This window comes from Sceloporus undulatus, chromosome 2 (assembly GCF_019175285.1).
Source record: "Sceloporus undulatus isolate JIND9_A2432 ecotype Alabama chromosome 2, SceUnd_v1.1, whole genome shotgun sequence".
In the NCBI taxonomy this organism is placed as follows: domain Eukaryota; kingdom Metazoa; phylum Chordata; class Lepidosauria; order Squamata; family Phrynosomatidae; genus Sceloporus; species Sceloporus undulatus.
In genome coordinates this window covers 139969659-139988541 of record NC_056523.1, presented here as the reverse complement: position 1 = coordinate 139988541, position 18883 = coordinate 139969659, and the positions used below count along the sequence as shown (strand labels likewise).

Genomic DNA, 18883 nt, shown 5'->3' with positions numbered 1-18883 from the left:
TCCCACTGCCTTCTGTCTTAACAAACATTATTGTCTTTCTTAGTTAGTCAGATTTTAGGTTATCTGTCAAACTATCATTCTTTAAAGGAAGTTTACATCTTCTGACAGCTAACTCTATTTTTCTTTCCCCTGGCCTTGTCATCTTCAAATCTTGGATATTAGCTTTGTGAAGATGTTTACTTTTCCAAAATTTCCTGATAAAATGACTGCAGCCAGCATTTCTCTTTACCATGTCAGAACTATCCCAGGCCCTGAAATTTCAGGGCCAAAACCAGAGATCTAGGGACAACCCCTTGTGGTGTTACAGGAGTGAGGCCTTGGTGATCTGTAGGATCACACACACCCCAAACCTGCCCTCCGGTGTCATCATTAAGCACAATGCATTAGGTATCAACCATAGCTGCTCAAAGTACACCATTCATTTTTTTAAAGAAGTCTAACAAATGGAAGGTATACAAAAACACTTTTCAAGGCAGTAGTGTTGCCCTGAGATTCTTCCCTGTCTCTAAGACCCCCCCAAAAGAGGAAGATGATGCCCTAAAGGCCATAATAAACACACTTTTCCTGCATGGCAGAGGGTTGGACTAGATGACCCTTGTGGCCTCTTCCAACTCTATGATTTTCAAGGCAGTGCTTTTGGCCTGAGATACCTCCCCCTTGTCTTGAGGACTGGAGAAGAGAGGCCAGGCTCTGAGATGTGAGAACTCTTGTTTCCATTCCATCTGACTCAGAATAGCACCTGTGTGTTATAAGAAAGTAACTCTTGCCAGAGCAAGAGGTGACCATCACAGAAAATGGACTATATTCCAACCTCCGACTTTAAGATAGGAATGTGACCCTACAGATGCTGCTGGACTGCAGCATTCATAATCTCTCATGACTGGTTATACTGGCTGAAGTCCTTAAAATTTTCAGCCCACTCTGGGGGCCAACCATCACCCAGTAGCAGCACTATCATTGGCATCGACCAACATGGTAACTCATGGTGCCCCCCCCCCCAATTGACTTTCTCACATACCACACCATACAGAATCCTTAGTAAAAAATTTTGTATTAATGTTATTCATAAATCCTAATTCATATATATAATGGAATGTAATGGTAATAAAGTGGGACCTTAGTATCTTTGTGGGATCCATTCCAGACTCCCTTGTGGATACTAAAATCCGTGGGACCTCAAGTCCCATTGTCACCAATGGCAATGCATACATGTAGCCATGCTGCCATTAGGGACAACAGGACTCCAGGTGTAGTCCCGTTGTCCCTAAAGCCAGCACAGCTGTGTGCTTGTGCCACCATTGGGGACAATGAGCAGCTTGCCATCCATGGATGCTTAAATCTGGGGATGGCAAATCCGTGGATATGGAGGTCCCACTGTAGATGTGACATAAACAACTAGCAAAATTAAAATTATACCTTTAAATTGCAATATCATACACACAGCCTAAATGTATTTTCATGTACTTGGTTTCATGTGATTAAAGTGAAAATTTGATAAAATGTGATGTTTTTAAAGGAAATTTTAAAAGAATTTTAAAAATTGGAATTTTGAAAAGAATTTAAAATTTTATTTTTAAAAAACCTTTCTCCTTCCTCTGAGCCTGGCCCCATGCACACACTTCAGTGCTTTTAAAGGACACAGGGGAACTCCACAGCCCATATCTGCCAAAGGCAGATGTTTTGGGAGCACCCCCCTTTAGGGTGTCACCTAAAACATGTGTATAGACACAGAATATGGGGGATGGAGGGGTCCCTTTTATAATGGCACACTCATTTTTTAAAATGGCCTGTACAAAATGGCTTTCTGAGCTGTTTTGTATGTTACGCTGCACCACGCTTGAATTTGCCATGAAGTATTCAGGGCTTAACTGGATGCCACTCTGTCAAGAGTATTTGTATGATACCTATGGTTTCAAACAGCTGTTTGGTGCTTTCACACTTTACATTATATATATATATATTTTAAAAAAAGCTTTAGGTCTACCCCTAAAACAGTATGGACTGAGTAGAGCATCCAACGAAGGGCTTACTCTTTTCCAGTCTCTTGAGAATACCTGGTCCTCTTGCGCCATCTATTGCTTAGATAATGGCACTCACAGAAAAACTCTTTTTCCAGAAATATATATTTGTTCTCTCTTAACCATACTGTTGGATGCATGCACCCCATTTCCTATCAAAGAGAAGTTTTCAGGGGCTGCAGTGCTCACCCAGGATTTGGGTTTTTGATGGTTTTTTATTTTTTTGTGTGATATAAACACAAGTTGTGCTTTCAGATTCCACCTCTTCGTCAGATTTCTAAAATGCATAGGAGCACAGAATTTCTTTGCCTCATTTCAGGCCCACAGATATATTTCTTACTCCATACAGAGATCTCATCCCCTGATTTCCTGATATACACATGCAAATCTCTCATTCCTCCCCTCATTTAATGGGAAGGATGCAGAAGAGCCAACATGGTGCAGTGGTTTGAGCTATGGCTCTGGGGGATCATGGTTCAAATCCCCACTCAGCCATGGGAGTACATTGGGTTGACCTTGGGCAAGTCACACTCTCTGAGTCTCAGAGAATGAAACTGGCAAAACAAATAAACAAACCTTGCAAAGAAAACTTTGTGATAAGTTTGCCTTAAGGTCACCATAAGTCAAAAACAACTGGAAGGAACCCGACAAGAACAAGAGAGAAAATGAGTCCTCTCCACTTCTCACACCTTCTTGGACCATTCACTGGAATGGTACTGACTAGTTAAGAACAATAAAAAGGGCTTTTTTGGATATGTCCGCAGCAAAAGGAAGAAGAAGGAAACGGTAGGGCCACTGCGTGGAGAAGATGGCAAAATGCTAACAGAAGACAGAGAAAAGGCAGAATTACTCAACACCTTCTTTGCCTCAGTCTTCTCAGAAAAGGCAAAGGGTGCTCAACCTGAGGATAATGGAGCAGAGGACAGGATAGGGGCATTTCAGTACAGAATAAGTAAAGAGATAGTAGAGGAACACCTTATTAATCTAAATGAATTTAAGTCTCCGGGACCAGATGAACTCCATCCAAGGGTATTAAAAGAACTGGCAAATGTAATATCGGAGCCATTGGCAATAATCTTTGAAAACTCCTGGAAAACAGGAGAGATCCCAGCAGACTGGCGGAGGGCAAACGTTGTCCCCATCTTCAAAAAGGGGAAAAAAGAGGATCCCAACAATTATCATCCAGTTAGTCTGACATCAGTACTAGGAAAGATTCTGGAGCAGATCATTAAACAGAGAGTCTGTGAACATCTAGAAGGCAATGCCATAATCACAAAAAGTCAACATGGGTTTCAGAGAAACAAGTCATGCCAGACAAATCTAATCTCTTTCTTTGATAAAATTACCAGCTTGGTAGATGAAGGGAATGCTGTGGATATAGTATATCTTGATTTCAGTAAAGCCTTTGACAAGGTTTCCCATGACATTCTTGCAAACAAGCTTGTAAAATGTGGGCTAGACAAAGTAACTGTTACATGGATCTGTAATTGGTTGACCGGCCGAACCCAAAGGGTGCTCAACAATGGCTCCTTTTCATCCTGGAGAGAAGTGACCAGTGGGGTCCCACAGGGCTCTGTCCTGGGCCCAGTGCTATTCAACATCTTTATCAATGACCTGGATGACAGAATTGGGAGCATACTTATCAAATTTGCAGATGATACCAAATTAGGGGGAATAGCTAATACCCCAGAGGACAGGATCAAGATTCAAAATGACCTGAACAGACTAGAAAGCTGGGCCAAAGCTAACAAAATGAAATTCAACACGGAGAAATGTAAGGTATTGCACTTAGGGCGGAAAAATCAAATGCACAGATATAGGATGGGTGACACCTGGCTGAATGAAACTACGTGTGAAAGGGATCTAGGAGTCCAAGTAGACCACAAGTTGAACATGAGTGAACAGTGTGATGCGGCAGCTAAAAAGGCCAATGCTATTTTAGGCTGCATCAATAGAAGTATAGTGTCTAGATCAAGAGAAGTAATAGTGCCACTGTATTCTGCTCTGGTCAGGCCCCACCTAGAATATTGTGTCCAGTTCTGGGCACCACAATTCAGAAAGGACATTGAGAAACTGGAGCGTGTCCAAAGGAGGGCGACAAAAATGGTGAAGGGTCTGGAAACCATGCCCTATGAGGAACGACTTAGGGAGCTGGGGATGTTTAGCCTGGAGAAAAGAAGGTTAAGAGGTGATATGATCGCCCTGTTTAAATATTTGAAGGGATGTCATATTGAAGAGGGAGCAAGCTTGTTTTCTGCTGCTCCAGAGAACAGGACCCAGAACAATGGATGCAAGCTACAGGAAAAGAGATTCCACCTGAACATTAGGAGGAACTTCCTGACAGTAAGGGCTGTTCGACAATGGAATGCACTCCCTCGGAGGGTGATAGAGTCTCCTTCCTTGGAGGTCTTTAAACAGAGGCTGGATGGCCATCTGTCAGGGATGCTTTGATTTGGATTTCCTGCATGGCAGGGGGTTGGACTGGATGGCCCTAGTGGTCTCTTCCAACTATGATTCTATGATTCTATGATTCTATGACTATCAGCAAGCCTCTATCAAGTCTTAAGAAATACTGCCTCAAGATTGCCACCCTGATTGCTCTTCTGACAGATATCTTTAAAAGGACAAAATTGGAAGGGACTGTGTGGGGTTGTCTTGAGCAAACCCCCATAAAAGCTCAGGAGTTTAGTCACTCTGGCCTCTGTGAGGAAGGGTAGGATTTAAAACAAGCTAAGCAGGTAAGAAAGCAAACAGAGCAACTTGATTTTTCTCTCTGTTTCCTTAGTGACCTATTGCAGGTGCCCCCCACCTACACTTCCCAACTAAGGGGAACATAGAATCTCCATCTGCAATGGCATTTAAACTTTCTTCGAAACTGTATACATCCTTTGGAAGTCAAAAGAATGGAATTTGCTTTTTTAACCAAGGTCTGCAGGTGTGACTTTAACAGAGGCTTGCTCTACAAGAGTTGGTGATATTGATCTTCATTACAGTAAAAAGATTCAGTTGCTGAGATCAGCATATCAAGCTGCTGTTAAATGGACAGGAACAAGATGGGCTAACACCCAGCCAGCTACTCCCTATACATTTACAATCTTCCTACCTCCCTTTGGAGGAACGTCACTGTGCTTAGGTATTTGCATGCTAAACTAGAATTCATTTCATATATATATTCTGCCCTTCCTTCAAACTGTATTGTGCATAGTTCTCCCCCTCCCCATCAGTATTTTCAAAATGGATCACCCTACCTTAGCCTGATGGCCTAACCATTTCATCCCACTGCCTGCTTGTGGAGCAAAGCTGTTGCCTTCCCTTTACAAATTTTTTTAAGCCAAATTTGACTGCAGCACTTACACTGGGCCAGCAGTCCTTGCAACTGACAGGATAGGAAGATAGATGACTATTCGTATGGTATCATAAAGACAGGGACAGCCCAAGCTAATTTGCAGCCTGAGACAAAGGACAAAGTGTTGTACTCTCCCTCCTTCCATGTTCAGAAGCTGTCCAGACTGTTGGCTGAATTTTAATACTGGTGGTGGGATAGTGTCTTTCACTTTGCTTGAGGTTGTTTTTGTTAATCTTTGTCAATATGATTTTGAACTAATGAATGAGGCACGTTCAAGTCAGCATGCTATCAACAGCCCTGTTCGGGCCTTGAAAACCCAGGGCAGTGGCTTCCTTGACTGAGTCCAGCAAGCTAATTTAGGAGGTGTAAGACATGGCATGGGACACGAGACAACTCTATCTTCCCACAGAGGAAATGCTTCCACTAGCACTACCACCACTACCCACCTGCTATCTGAGGTAGTTTTCTCATTCTGCCCAGTGGCAGGACTGGGTATACCTAAGGACTTAGGTATGGCACTTTTTATGTGGAAAGAGATGAGTCTGTTGTGCAGAGTGCAGAAATCAAAAGTTTTTTTTAAAACAGCATTGAAAAAGATGGTTCAGTGGTTTAAAAGGCACCTCTCAATTTCTTAAAGGCACAAAACAAGGCACTGGGAGAATGGATGTGGTACTGAAAAGTTTTCACTTCCAGCCCAGGACTGACAGGTGGATGCTAAAGCAAGACCAAGTTGTGGTCCTTTTAATGAAAAGTTTAGGGACCGCTGCTTACGTTTGTGTCAATGTTATATGACAAAAAACTCCCTATCTTTTCCCTGTGAAGTGACCTTGAGCCTATCTCTTCTCTCATGCTTTCTTCCCTAAAATCAGCTCATGCACAAAATGGATCATGTGAGCCCTACTGAGATGTTTATGAGGCCACACTGTCAGCCCCATCTATGGTGTAAATCACAGAGGCATCCAGAAAGATATAAATTCCTGGGCAATTGTGAGCTGGAAGCTTATACAAAAGCAGGGGTGAGAAGAACAGAAAGTCAACTTGCAGGCAGAAAACAGGTGGGTGGAATGGCTTTTGCCTGTGACAACTGTTTGTGCCTCTTTCTTCTAGCTCTAAAAATGCTAAATATTGGGAGAAAGACCTAACACTAACAGTACAATCCAGTGCTCATTTACTTTCAAGAAAATTCTATGGCTTTCAGTGCAGCTGACTTCCAAGCAGGACTGCAGCCACAGGTGGAATAATCTTGTATGCATTTACCTGGAAGTAAGCCTCACTAATCTCTGTGTGTTTTACCTCTGAGTGGACATACATAGAGTTGAACTGTAAAACTCCTGGGGAGTAAGTGTAAGGGTTAGGAAGCTTGTACAGTAGCCAATTTTACTGCAAAGGGTCCTTCTGTACTTCTGCTGAGGCTGCTTTTCTTGAATGTTTCTTAAGAATCTCATGAATGGACTGTATTTGACTGAGTAGATCGTAAGTGTGCTATCAGTTGATCATCCTGAGGTCTAAAAAGCACCCCAGATAATTTAGGATTGTCCTGTTGCTCTCTTGGTTGTAATAATCTAGGAAAGTGTGGAGGCATACAGCTTTAAAAATTAACATAAATAGCACATTTCTCATCCCTCCACCTCATGTTATGAGGCATGACACTAATAGGAATAAAGAAGAAAGGAATGTGTATCTCTGCAGGATTTTTGAAAAAGAGACATTCAACTGAAATTGTATGTACTAAGATCAGCAGAAGATTTCAAATCCTGTTTCATCAAAAGGGTTTGGCCAAATTTACAGTTTTGCAAATTTTGCTGTTCCTTTCTTTGGGCATCTGACTCTTTCCTAGTTATTTTATCACCTTCATCCTCGCAAGGATAGGTGCAATCTGGACTGCACAATACGAAATAATACATTTTGTCCTGATGTGTTGTGTTCTCTCCCTTCTACTTTTCCCCATCCATGCTATAGGAATTCATCAGTCCTTGTTAAGTCATGACTGAAGTATCTATCTGGAAAGACAGTGAGATCAGACGTGAAGATTCTGTCATGGGCTCGGGTCAGAAGGACAGCTTTGGACCAGATCAGTTATCTCCTATTGGCCAGCACAAGTTCCCACCTGCTTTGACCCACAGTTCCAAGGAAGTCTGGAAGAAAGGAGGACGTGTCTTTTCAGTTCTGTTGGCCATCAACCTGGTGCTGCTAGCCTGCACTTTAGTCAGTGGAGGGGCGTTCCAAGAAGTAGCCCTGCATGACTATGATGTCTTTTTCATGCTCACCATTGTGATGCTGATCACCATAACCTGGATGCTCTTCTATATTTTTAGCACTTCCAAACGGCAGGCTGCCATCCCCTGCAAGGACAACCATGCAGGACCCATCTGGCTTAGAGGTAAGAGGTAGCTCAAGACAAAAGATTGGGCAGAAAGAGCAAAGCAAAATGAATATGGCCATTTTTCGCAAGGGATAATTGCATGAAGGGGATATTTTATAGCTGTAAAGATCAATCATAGCCATAAGGGTCTAACCTGCATTTGTTTTTTTAAAAAATGTCAGCTGAGTTCTGCAACGTGCACAATGTGAAGAGCTATAAATCAGCAAACCTTTCAATTACAGGGGAGAAAACTTTCAAATGTCAAATGTGAAATATCCATAGCATTTGGCAATAGTTAGTGAAGCTGGAACATCTAGCTAAAAGATCTCCAAAGGACCCATCAAATGATGTCTTAGAACTAGTCCACCCTCCAGCTGCAGTCATGTATGAACCTGAATTGCTCTTCTATAGTGATTTGCAAAGCTGCAGAGGGCAAAAGTAAGCAAGTGGCATGTTCTTACTAGAAGAGGATCAAGTGCAATTCTTTTTCTGGCAGTTGCCCACCAAAGCCCACTATGTTCCCTGAATAAGCCTGTCCAATCAGGGGCTTGAAGGAGCTCTGATCATATTGAAGTTCCTTTCTCAGCAGAGGCAAGGAATTGTTGTCTCTCCAGATGTTTTAGAGAACAACCTCCACAATCCTTTACCATTGGCATGTTGGCTCAGGTTTATGGGAGATGAAGTTCAAAACATTTGGAGATCCCAAAGTCTACCAACCAAAAGCCACAGAAAAGATTAATCAATCCTGACCATGTATTCAGACTTCAGATTTCTTTGAGGCAGGATGTATTGTATAAAGTGATATGCTCCATCTTACATGAGTGTGGTGGTGCACTGAAATCATAAAATACAGCTCCAATTTTAGCAAAATGGTGCACTGAAGCAACACCATGGGCTGATGATTTATAACAGTGGTGTTCAAAGAACCTCCCTTTACATCTACATGTGGATGTTGTGCCCCCCAAGTCAATGCAGTATATGAATAGAAATATTTTGTTTATTTAATGTGCATATTTTAATTTGCACATTCATATTTTAACATTTTATAATGAAATAACATCTTTCAAATTATAATAGTTTTAAGTAAATTCAATATTTAATTCAACACATGTATAAATTTTACACATAAAAAAGTTTGGATGGAGGAGGAAGGATCAGGGCCTCCAGATCTTACACACACCCCTTTGAGCAACTCTTGCATGCACCCCCCGCCCCAGGTCCTGCTCCTCCATTTGAGAACTGCTGATTCAAAAGATTAGTCAACTCATGGCTGTGTTATAAAATGGAGTATGTTTGTAATAAGCTGTAATGACATTTGGTTTTCTAAACAGGAGGCCTGGTCTTGTTTGCAGTCCTCACACTCGTGATGGATATATTTAAGACGGGATATTACTCCAGCTTCTACCATTGCCTGACAGTCATCAAAATCATGTATCCAATTGTGCAAGCTTTGTTTGTGGTCATCCAGGTGAGTGTGGATATTCCTGTTGTTCTGGTACACAGATAATAGTAGTGTGTGCCACTATGGCTGAGGTGAGCAACCTTTGACCCTTCTTGGCACTACAACTTCCACAATCCTCTACCACTAGCACTCCTAGCTGGGGTTTCTGGGAGTATAAATCCAAAAGATCCAGAAGGTCATACATTCCTTCTATGAGATACTATCTGGTGGTTCACTTGGGTATAGTTAGCTGAAGCCTTTGATTTTTTTTTTCTCTTTTCTTTTTTTTGGACTGCATTTAAACATAGAAAGCCATAGTCCTGCAGAAAGCATTCTAATGGGTATAAATAAATTTGCCACTAATTGCACCATAGCATTTTAGTATCACTGCCTAGAGTTCCACAGATCCAGGCAACCAAGAAACAGATTCCTAGTTAAAGTTTCCCTACTGCCTCTGTGGTCACCTTGCTTCCCTAACAGGTGTATGGGTATAGGTTCCAGATATTTATTGGAGACTGAAAAAAGTGTGAGACCAATGATCTCACAAGATCACACATACTAGATTCAGGACAGACATTTCTGCTTCATGAGTCTATCCTCAGATTTTGTTGGCCTGAATCCTGTTGTTCATCCCACTTAAATAGATCCCTGTTGAATCAATCGTGATTTATTTAAAGGGTCCTCTCAAGCTAGGACTAACTCATAGTCTTTATGGAACTGTTTATATTTAGTATAGAGCATAAATAAAGTCAGATTAAGGCATATTTCAACCTACACATTTATGCCACTTTAATACCACTTTAACTGTTGTGGCTGCATCCTATGGAGTTCGTTGTCTGGAAAGAATTCTGTGGAAGAGAATTCTCTGTGTGTGTGCGCCTTCAAGTTGCCTGTTGACTTATGGTGACCCCATGGATTTCATAGGGTTTGTTTAGGCAAGGAATACTCACAGGTGATTTTGTCGATTCCTTCATCTGAAAGATAGCCTATAGCACATAGTATTTGCTGGCTGTCTCCCATCCAGTACTAACCAGGACTGGCCCTGTTTAGCTTCGAAGATCAAATGGGAACTGGTGCCTTTATGAAATTCTAAGAACCCTTACCTAAACTACAATTCTTTGGATTCTATAGAAAAGAGCATTGGCAGCTCACATGGTATGAAAGTGCTATAACTGTCATGTGACCTTATTCTCACCTTGAAATTATGGCTTGAATCCACAGTATAAAACAGTCAGGGTCACATATGGCAAGGTTCTTGGTTTTGGCTAATTTTACACACACACACACACACACACACACACACACACACCTTTTGCAGCCTATTGCTTCCCCCAAAAAACTGTTTTGAGAACTAGGAGACCCTCTAGAATGGCATAGAAAGGGATGTTGAGGGAGGGGAATTTAATAAAATTAAAAACTTGTCCAAACCAAAGGATTTTCCATTGGCCCAATAGCACAGCTGGAACTAGACCTTTGTTTTCATTTTTTGTCTGAATACTTAAGTTTTTCACAAACAATTTGAGGAAAATCTTAACCTCCTTAACATCCCTTCACTTCAATAAAATCATTGGCACTTGTTAAATTCATCTTTCTGAATGTTGCCTCCATGAATCTTGGGACAAGGATCTGATGTACTGAAAGGATCTGACATATTGAAAATGGAAATTGTTTCCATTTTGACCAGTGATACAGTAAACATTTGAAGTCTTCCCCCAAAGCTAAAACTCTTTTCCATGAATGGTATGTGAAAAATTACAAGATTCAAAAATATAATCTCATAATGATTTTTTAAGAGAGATAATATGCCACACGATGATAAGATCAGTCATATTTTTGTAGCTAAAAATTAAATGATTAGCATCATAAGTTCACTATGACTGAAGTGAATGAACAAAAAAGTCACTAAATGTGGTTGGAAGAATATATAAAAGTAGCCTCAGGATTAATTGTTTTTTGCTTCACTTCTGCTTCTCTCCTATTTATTTCTGTACTTTGAGGAAAGTGTGGAACATTCTTGAAAAGTGATTTAAAGACATACTTGTTCTTTTCCAGACTTATTTTCTCTGGGTGGCTGCCAAAGACTGCATCCATGTGCATCTGGATCTTACCCGGTGAGTGTCCAGAACACCTAGCTGAATCCTTCCATGCTGTTTCAACTTCTTCACTGAACTGCAGTCTTGCCTGGTTGAAATGAGACCAGACGGTCCTTATCCTAACATAGTTTTAATAACAGCAGCAGCAGCAATAGCAAGCCAGTTGGGGCCTATTTATTCTATTATTTTATTTGTTTTATCAGTTTATATCCTGCTTTTCTCCTTATGCAAGACCCAAGGTGCTCTACATCATTTTAAAAAACAAGATACAGTTAAAGCATTAATTATACAGTAGTTTTAAAGGAATTAAATAATTCAAAGCATAGTCAGCATGGTGTAGTAGTTTGAGCATTGGATTATGACTCTAGAGACCAGAGTTCGATTCCCCGCTTGGCCTTGGAAACCCACTGGGTGACCTTAGACAAGTCACACACTCACAGACCCAGAAAACCCCGTGATAGATTTGGCTTAGTGTCGCCATAATTCAGAAATGACTTCAAAGCACACAACAACAATATACTTAAGCGTGTGTGTGTGTGTGTGTGTGTGTGTATACTGATCATGATTTTAAAAAAATAACAAACACGTCCCCACCACAGACCCTTTCTGTCACTCAGATTTTGAGTCAAAGGCCTGCCTGAATAAAGAGATCTTGCAATAGACAGGAGCATCACTAAGGGAGTGTAGGTTACATCAGGTGATACCTCAAAAAAGACTGTAGGGTGGCAAGAGCAGCCCACTCCCACCAGCAGCCGCTAGTGGGGAAAAGGCTGCTTTCTGGGTCTGGCAGGTCTGCTGGCTGGGTGGGAAAGCAGGTCACATTCTTCTCCCACTCCCAGCAGCCTGAGTGGCAGTTGTGTGTGTGTGGAAGGGGGGTGCCAGGCAGGCTAGGTGTGATCTTGTTCAGGCTTCCAGCCAACTTGATGCAGGAGAACTATCGTGCTCTTTGGATCCTGCAGGATGGAACAGTTTGCTCTTCCACCCACCTGTAACTTTCTCCTCCTGTGCTCAGTAAGACAAATTATTCAGGCAACTGCATGTTGCTGGACTCAATCTCTCATCAGCCTTTGTTAGTGAGGAATGCTGAGACTTGCAGTTGAACATTTTCAGGACCTTGGATCTTTTCAACCCTATTTTAGGGGTGTGGGGAGATACAGGTGTGGAACTAAGGATGCTGTTGCATCGAAAGTGGGTGCAGAGCGTACTTGTTTATTTAGATGTATATCCCACCTCTCTTTCCAAAATGGGGACTCCTGATGAAACAAAGCGGGGGGGAGGGATAAAAGACACCAAATTATATTAAAACTCAGTCAAATTCTGTTGTTCAAAGCATTGAACTAAAAGCAATTTAGAAGCTCATCAACAACACACACATACAAAACAACAACAACGCACAACACTCTTCCTATTCCCACTAAAAACCTCTTCCTCAGCTGCAGGACAATTGCCCTAAAGGCTGCCTGAATAAAAAAATAAAGTCTTTGCGTGCTAGAGGAAAGACAGCAGGGAGGAACCAGCCTAGTATCCCTTGGATTGGAGGTCCATGGCGGAGGGGGGGATCATTGTGGGGGCAAAGTGACTAATCCCCTTTTGTAATCCAGGAGTGAACTTGTCCTTGGTTTCAAATTCTCCCTTTCTCTTCCTGCAGATGTGGCCTGATGCTCACCTTGACCACCAACCTAGCAGTGTGGATGTCAGCTGTCACCGACGAGTCTGTGCATAAGGCTCAGTCCAAGAATCCAAATGCAAGCACTACACACAGAATGGGTACGTGGTTCAGGAAAGGCCACTGTAGTGTTTTAAGCAAAACAATTCTAAATCAAAGTAGCAACCCCTTTTATTCTTGCTAATAATTATATGAATTGCTTTTTTAAAAAATGCCTTTGCTTATATCAAAGAGCTGCTTATTTGAAAGCTGATGTCAGTGAAAACTTCTGTTGCATATGACTGAAATGTAGGTTGCACCTTCTCTCCCAGCCCTGTATCTTTGATGTCACAGCCCTGCATTTGGTCAAGATGTTGTGGTTGTTGTCCGCAGTTCAGATGGTATGGAAGGGTATTCATACAGGTGGGGCCCTCCTCCTTCTGGCCATGTGGGTACTGGAAGATTCAGTCCAGGAAATAAATTTAAAATTCTATTAAAAAGACAAAAAGCTATTGCCTTTGAGATCCAGTTAGTCAGTTAGTAATCAGTTATTCTTTAAGGTGATGCTAGATTACTCCCCCTTAAAAGACCATTCTTTTTTAACCCAAATGTGTTTATCTTCTCTCTGTGCAGCTGGGTTTAGAAGTAGCACATCTGATAGTTGTCCTTGTGACACTAATCTCTGCCAGATCTTCCAGAATGGCTATTTTTGGCTATATCCCTTCAATATTGAGTACAGTCTCTTTGCTTCTGCCATGGTCTATGTCATGTGGAAGAATGTTGGCCGCCTCATAGACCACCATGCCAACCACGTCCACCAGCTCAAGTTCAGGCTTTTCAAAAGGACTTACTTTCTGGGCATTGTTGCTGGTTTCTTGATAATGGTGACAGGCATAGGTGTCCTGATTGTCTATGAGGTTCAGGTAAATTCAAAGGACAAATCTGAAGCAAAGACTGATCAGGTCCTCACTATGTACTACATCTTCAACATCGTTTGCCTGAGCCTGATGTCCCTCGTCTCCATCGGAGGCTCCATCGTTTATAGATTTGACAAGAGAGACATGGACCGTCACAAGAATCCTACTAGAACCTTGGATGTGGCCTTATTGATGGGTGCAGCCTTGGGACAATATGCCATTTCCTATTATTCTATTGTGGCTACAGTAGCCAGCAAACCAAGAGACACTATAAATGCCCTCAACTTGAGCTATTCCTTACTGATGATTGCTCAACACACTTTCCAGAACATTTTTGTCATTGAAGGCCTCCATCGACAACCCATAGAAAAAGAGGACAAAGTTAACCCTCAGGAGAAGGATATCTATGGGCTCACTTTTGTCAACATGAATGCTGTATCCCTCCGTGTTCCTGAAAGTGGGAATGCCTTATCATCCACTGCATCTCCAGGGCTAGAAATTCAGACCCCATCTGAAGTAATGCAAGCGGTCAAGGTCCGCACGAAAATGAACTGGAGGCGAACATTCTTAAAAGAGAGTTCCTTATTCCTCCTCCTGTGCAATGTGACTGTAAGTGAAACCATTTTATTTGTGCCTAAACTGGCCCGTTCAGCTAAGAGCTTGTTATGAAGACAGTTTCGATTCCTCATACAGTATTTATAACTATTTGTATTAGTTAAGAAAGTATACTAGGAAATTCCTATTCTGAAAATGACTGCTCATGTATAGCCTTGGTCTCTTGTTTTGATCTAAGTCCAGTGTGGGGCATCTGTTGACTGAACCGCTTCTGTCCACAAAATTGGGAAGGAGGAAGCCCTCTTCTCCACTACAGCCCTTATTCTCACCCTCAAAGTCTATTTTGTTAAATTCTCTAAAGATTATTTTTGGCTGGTGCCAAAAGCTGCATAGGAAGAAGAGAGAAAGAAAGGTCTGATTTGCTGGGGCTGCAGCACCAGCCCAGTGTTGGATTTAAGCCATAACATTCAGTGCTAGTTCCAGCCTTGTTATCAAACCAAAATATTTTCATGTCAAATGATGCTTTCTTTGTCCTCAGTGAAACTGGAGATGCTACAAAAGATTGGAACAGCTTTCCCTGCCCCATCTCTTTTCTTCCCAGTGAATTTGACATGCCTTTCAACAGCTTGGACAGACACCAATTGATTTATTTTATTTTATCCTAGTATGGGGACCAAGGCAGTTTATAGTATAAATCAAAACAAAATACAGCTTAAATAACATATGGTACAAAAGTTTTTTAAAATTAAATAAGTCATTGTATTAGAAACACTAATTTAAAACATTTTACAAACATTTAGAACACAATGATGAAGATGAAAGTACAGCACCACCAGTAAAAGATTTTTCTTCAATACTCAGGCTTCATCTGCACTGCAGAAGTAATGCTGTTACACACTGCTTTGATTGCCATGGCTCAATGCTGTGGAATTCTGAGATTGTGGTTTTGTGAGCTATTTAACCTTCTCTGTCAGAGAGCTCTAATGCTGCAATAAACTACAAGTCCCAGGATTCCATAGCATTGAATCATGGCAGTTAAACTGGTGTTGGACTGCATTATTTCTGCAGTGCAGATGCAGCCTCAGTTAACAAACAAAGGCCTACCTAAGCAAAAAGGTCTTTGCCTGTAAGTGGAAAGAGCAGAGGGCGCCGACTTTAGCTTCCCATTGTGATGAGGTTGGATTCTGTAGCCTGGCAGCAGCCACTAAAAAGGCTCTCTCCCATTTCCCACCAAATAGGCTTGTGACAGTAGTGGGACTATTAAAAAGCCCTCACCTGAGCATCCGTGATTCAGGCACAGACAGTTGTATAGAATGATGCAGACTTTCAGAGGAATCTGTCATCTTTTCATGTTTGTCTTGCTGATGCCTTTTTTCCCTTTTTGTCTCTGTCCCAAACAGCTCTGGATCATGCCAGCATTTGGAGCACGGCCACAGTTTGATAACAAAACAGAGCTCACTTTCTATGGCTACGCCATGTGGGCTGCGATTGTGGACATCTGCCTGCCTTTTGGCATCTTCTACAGGATGCATGCAGTGGCCAGCCTCCTGGAGGTCTACATCATGTCTTAATGGGAAAATGAAGAATTGGTCAGAAGAACCCACATTTCTCATACCTCCCAGGACTCAAAGCCCAGATTGCTGCACTGAAGTGGGGGGACTGAGTTTTACTTGGGTCTGAGACCCCAGCGATTAGTGGGCATTACATAGTAGTACTGGCAATCCGAATATACCCTATGTGTTTTCTTTGTTTTTGTGTCTCTTTATGTTTTGTTAAGTAATTCCATTCTTTCATCATTCACCTTCTGTTAACTTTTTTTGTTTTTCAAAGGGTTTGTTTTGTTTGTTCTGTTTTGTCTAGTCTACCAGTAATTGCTGACATACACTCTATGGCTTAAATCCAACGGCTTAGTCCTAAATAAAGTAGAACTACTGAATCAAGGTGTTTGTTTAAATATTGATTCACCATTCAACAAATGATTCAATGGTTCTACTGTAGTGGGGACTAACCAATAGGATTCCTAGAGCCTAGAGGGGGCCCTGCAAATTCTTGGTTGCTTTCAAAGACCCTTTGACTTCAGTAGAACAGTCTGGGGGAAGCTCATTTTGAAAGAAGGATGGAAGACATTGAAAGAAGGATTGGAAGTCATTGAACCTTAGTGTAGTTGGGATCAGTCTGTAGGTTCCTCCTCTCCCCCTTCACCCCTTTTCTAGTACAGTATTCATGAAGACCTCAGGAGCTTGACCCTGTTAAGAGCTCACACTTGATAAGGAGAAGCCTGATGTCTCACAGATTTCAATGGAACTTACTTGCTGTCCTGAATCAGGGCCCATAGAAAGAGCAAACAATTATGCTATCAAGGAGGGTATTAAGATATACTAGTTTTTAATGGTAGCGTAATAATTTTTTATGAACCTATTTTTATATAAAATATTTATTGATTTTCATTGTGACAAAAACAAGGGACTGAGAAGACCATAATGCAGAAACTATTGAACTCAACACAAGGGGCAGTGCTTAGCTGCAGGCCTGCCTGAGGATGTCATCCCCCTCGCCACATGTGAGGGAGCACATATACCTCAGATGTTGCAGGAAGTGGAATATTGTCCCCCTTATCCCTGCAAATTCCACTGAAGGAACTCCATGATGATGTGATGAAGTATCTGCAGAGAGACTGAAAGTCCAAAGCCAGTTGAGGATAGTTAGCGTTTCTTATAGTTTTCTACATCATGCCCACCCCATTCCCTTTTAATTCAATGCCAAATTTGCTATGAAGGTGTAATAAATAATGGGAAATTACTGAAGACACACTTCAATACTGGCTAGAAATATCAACTGTCATCCTGATCAGAAGCTATGAGATGGTAAGATGAGCTGACGATCTTGTTATTGCTGGGGATTCACAATTTCAGTTAATGACTGGATGTGACCCTGAAAATGCTACATTTTTAGCCTGGCAATGCCCCCAACCAGTGGGTTTTCAAGACACTGGAGTACTGCAAAACGATGTCTGTTCTCAATGCCAGGTGGGTGGCTTGTCAGACATGACAACAGAGCTAGTTACATCTGATGACATGGGATATCACTCATCATGTTATAAATTGTTCATAGATATATGTTAAGCTTTGGCTGTCAATTAAGAAATAAGGTTCATTCTTTTAGAACATCTTTCTTTCAGCCTGGCATCATCCGGATGTATGGTCAATATTTTTTATCACCCTTAACTGGCACAGCCAACGTTTAGGTTATAAGGATGGAACCTCTAACCCAGGGTGGAAATGATGCAACCCTCCCCCATGTTACTGGACTGCAAGTGGCTATATAGCCAGCATAGCCAATGATGAAGAATGCTGGGATTTGCTGTTCAGCAGCAACTGGGGGCTGTATGATTCCTACTTCTGCTATAGCCCAACAAATCTGGAGGGCACCAGGTTGGGAAAGATTATTCTGGAATATCCCTGCTCTGTTAGCCACTGTTCATACAAGACATCGCAGGGTGGTCCACTGAGTGTCCTGTGCATCTTTTATTAAAATGTAGCTAATCTAAAACTATCACGTGGTTTAGTTTCATTCTGTGTTTGAAAACAACACTTGCAAAATTACAGAGGTGAGTCAAGATAAATGGAACCACTTGAGTCTAGGTCCTTGGGACCACCACTCTCCCCAGAATTCCACAGATCCCGATTTTCTAGCTGGCTTTCTAATAAACTTCTGTTTCATAGTCAAAAAGTTTCTTGTGATAGCAAAATCTGGGTTCTTCTGGCAGGTTTGGAGGTTTCACCCTGATTCAGTAGACCTCTGCAAAGGCATGGCAACAATGACAGCATGGTATATGCAGGGAGGACTACTGCATACACAGTTACTTGATGCAGCTTTCTGAACCACAATGTTAGATCCCAGTATGTTCCTAGGGTACTCCAACTTGGTATCGTCATGGCTTTTTAAAAAAAGTTTTGTAATGGGTTATTTCCAGAGTAAAATTCAGCAGCATCTCTGTTAGAGATGAATTTGAAAAGTCTTGAAAGCTTTGATCATGGCTTGGTTTAGTTCTACCTTTCTTGGTGCCTTTAAACCACAGGAAAAAAAAAATGGCTGTATGTTATGTAGGAACTAAGAAATCACCTGTAGTGTGAGTGTGTTGTGGGGGGGGGGGGGTTCTTATGAAATTGTATTTACAATAGAAAGAAATGATCTTTTTTCCTGTTTAGAAAATTGTGTGAAAGAACGACAGTAGGTTGGTTGTAAAACTATTTTCCACACAAGTTGAAAATGTCCAATGAAATAATAAAAGAAAATCATGCCATTTGATACTGCAGATCTTGTATTTTCTTTTGAAATTCACAGCTGCCTATTTTATTAGCCTGATTGCACAGGACTTCCTTATTGAAAAAATTCAAAACTTTTGAGGGGAAATCAGGGATAAGGAGTGGCATGCTACTACAGTGGGCTCATTCCCACTTACATTTAAACCGGTTTGGGATTCACCCTCGCTCTGTGTTGGTAAAT

At 41.5% G+C, this 18883-nt stretch overlaps 1 protein-coding gene across 1 annotated transcript; it reads left to right on the top strand.

Annotated features, from left to right (window-relative positions):
• Positions 1-6314: 6314 nt before the first annotated feature.
• On the top strand, positions 6315-15948 carry OTOP2 (otopetrin 2). Its single transcript, XM_042452850.1, has 7 exons — positions 6315-6419; positions 7324-7744; positions 9058-9194; positions 11220-11278; positions 12909-13027; positions 13539-14431; positions 15778-15948. The coding sequence occupies exons 2-7, from the start codon at positions 7348-7350 to the stop codon at positions 15946-15948; spliced, it is 1776 nt and encodes a 591-aa protein (XP_042308784.1). The 5' UTR covers positions 6315-6419; positions 7324-7347.
• Positions 15949-18883: the final 2935 nt, after the last annotated feature.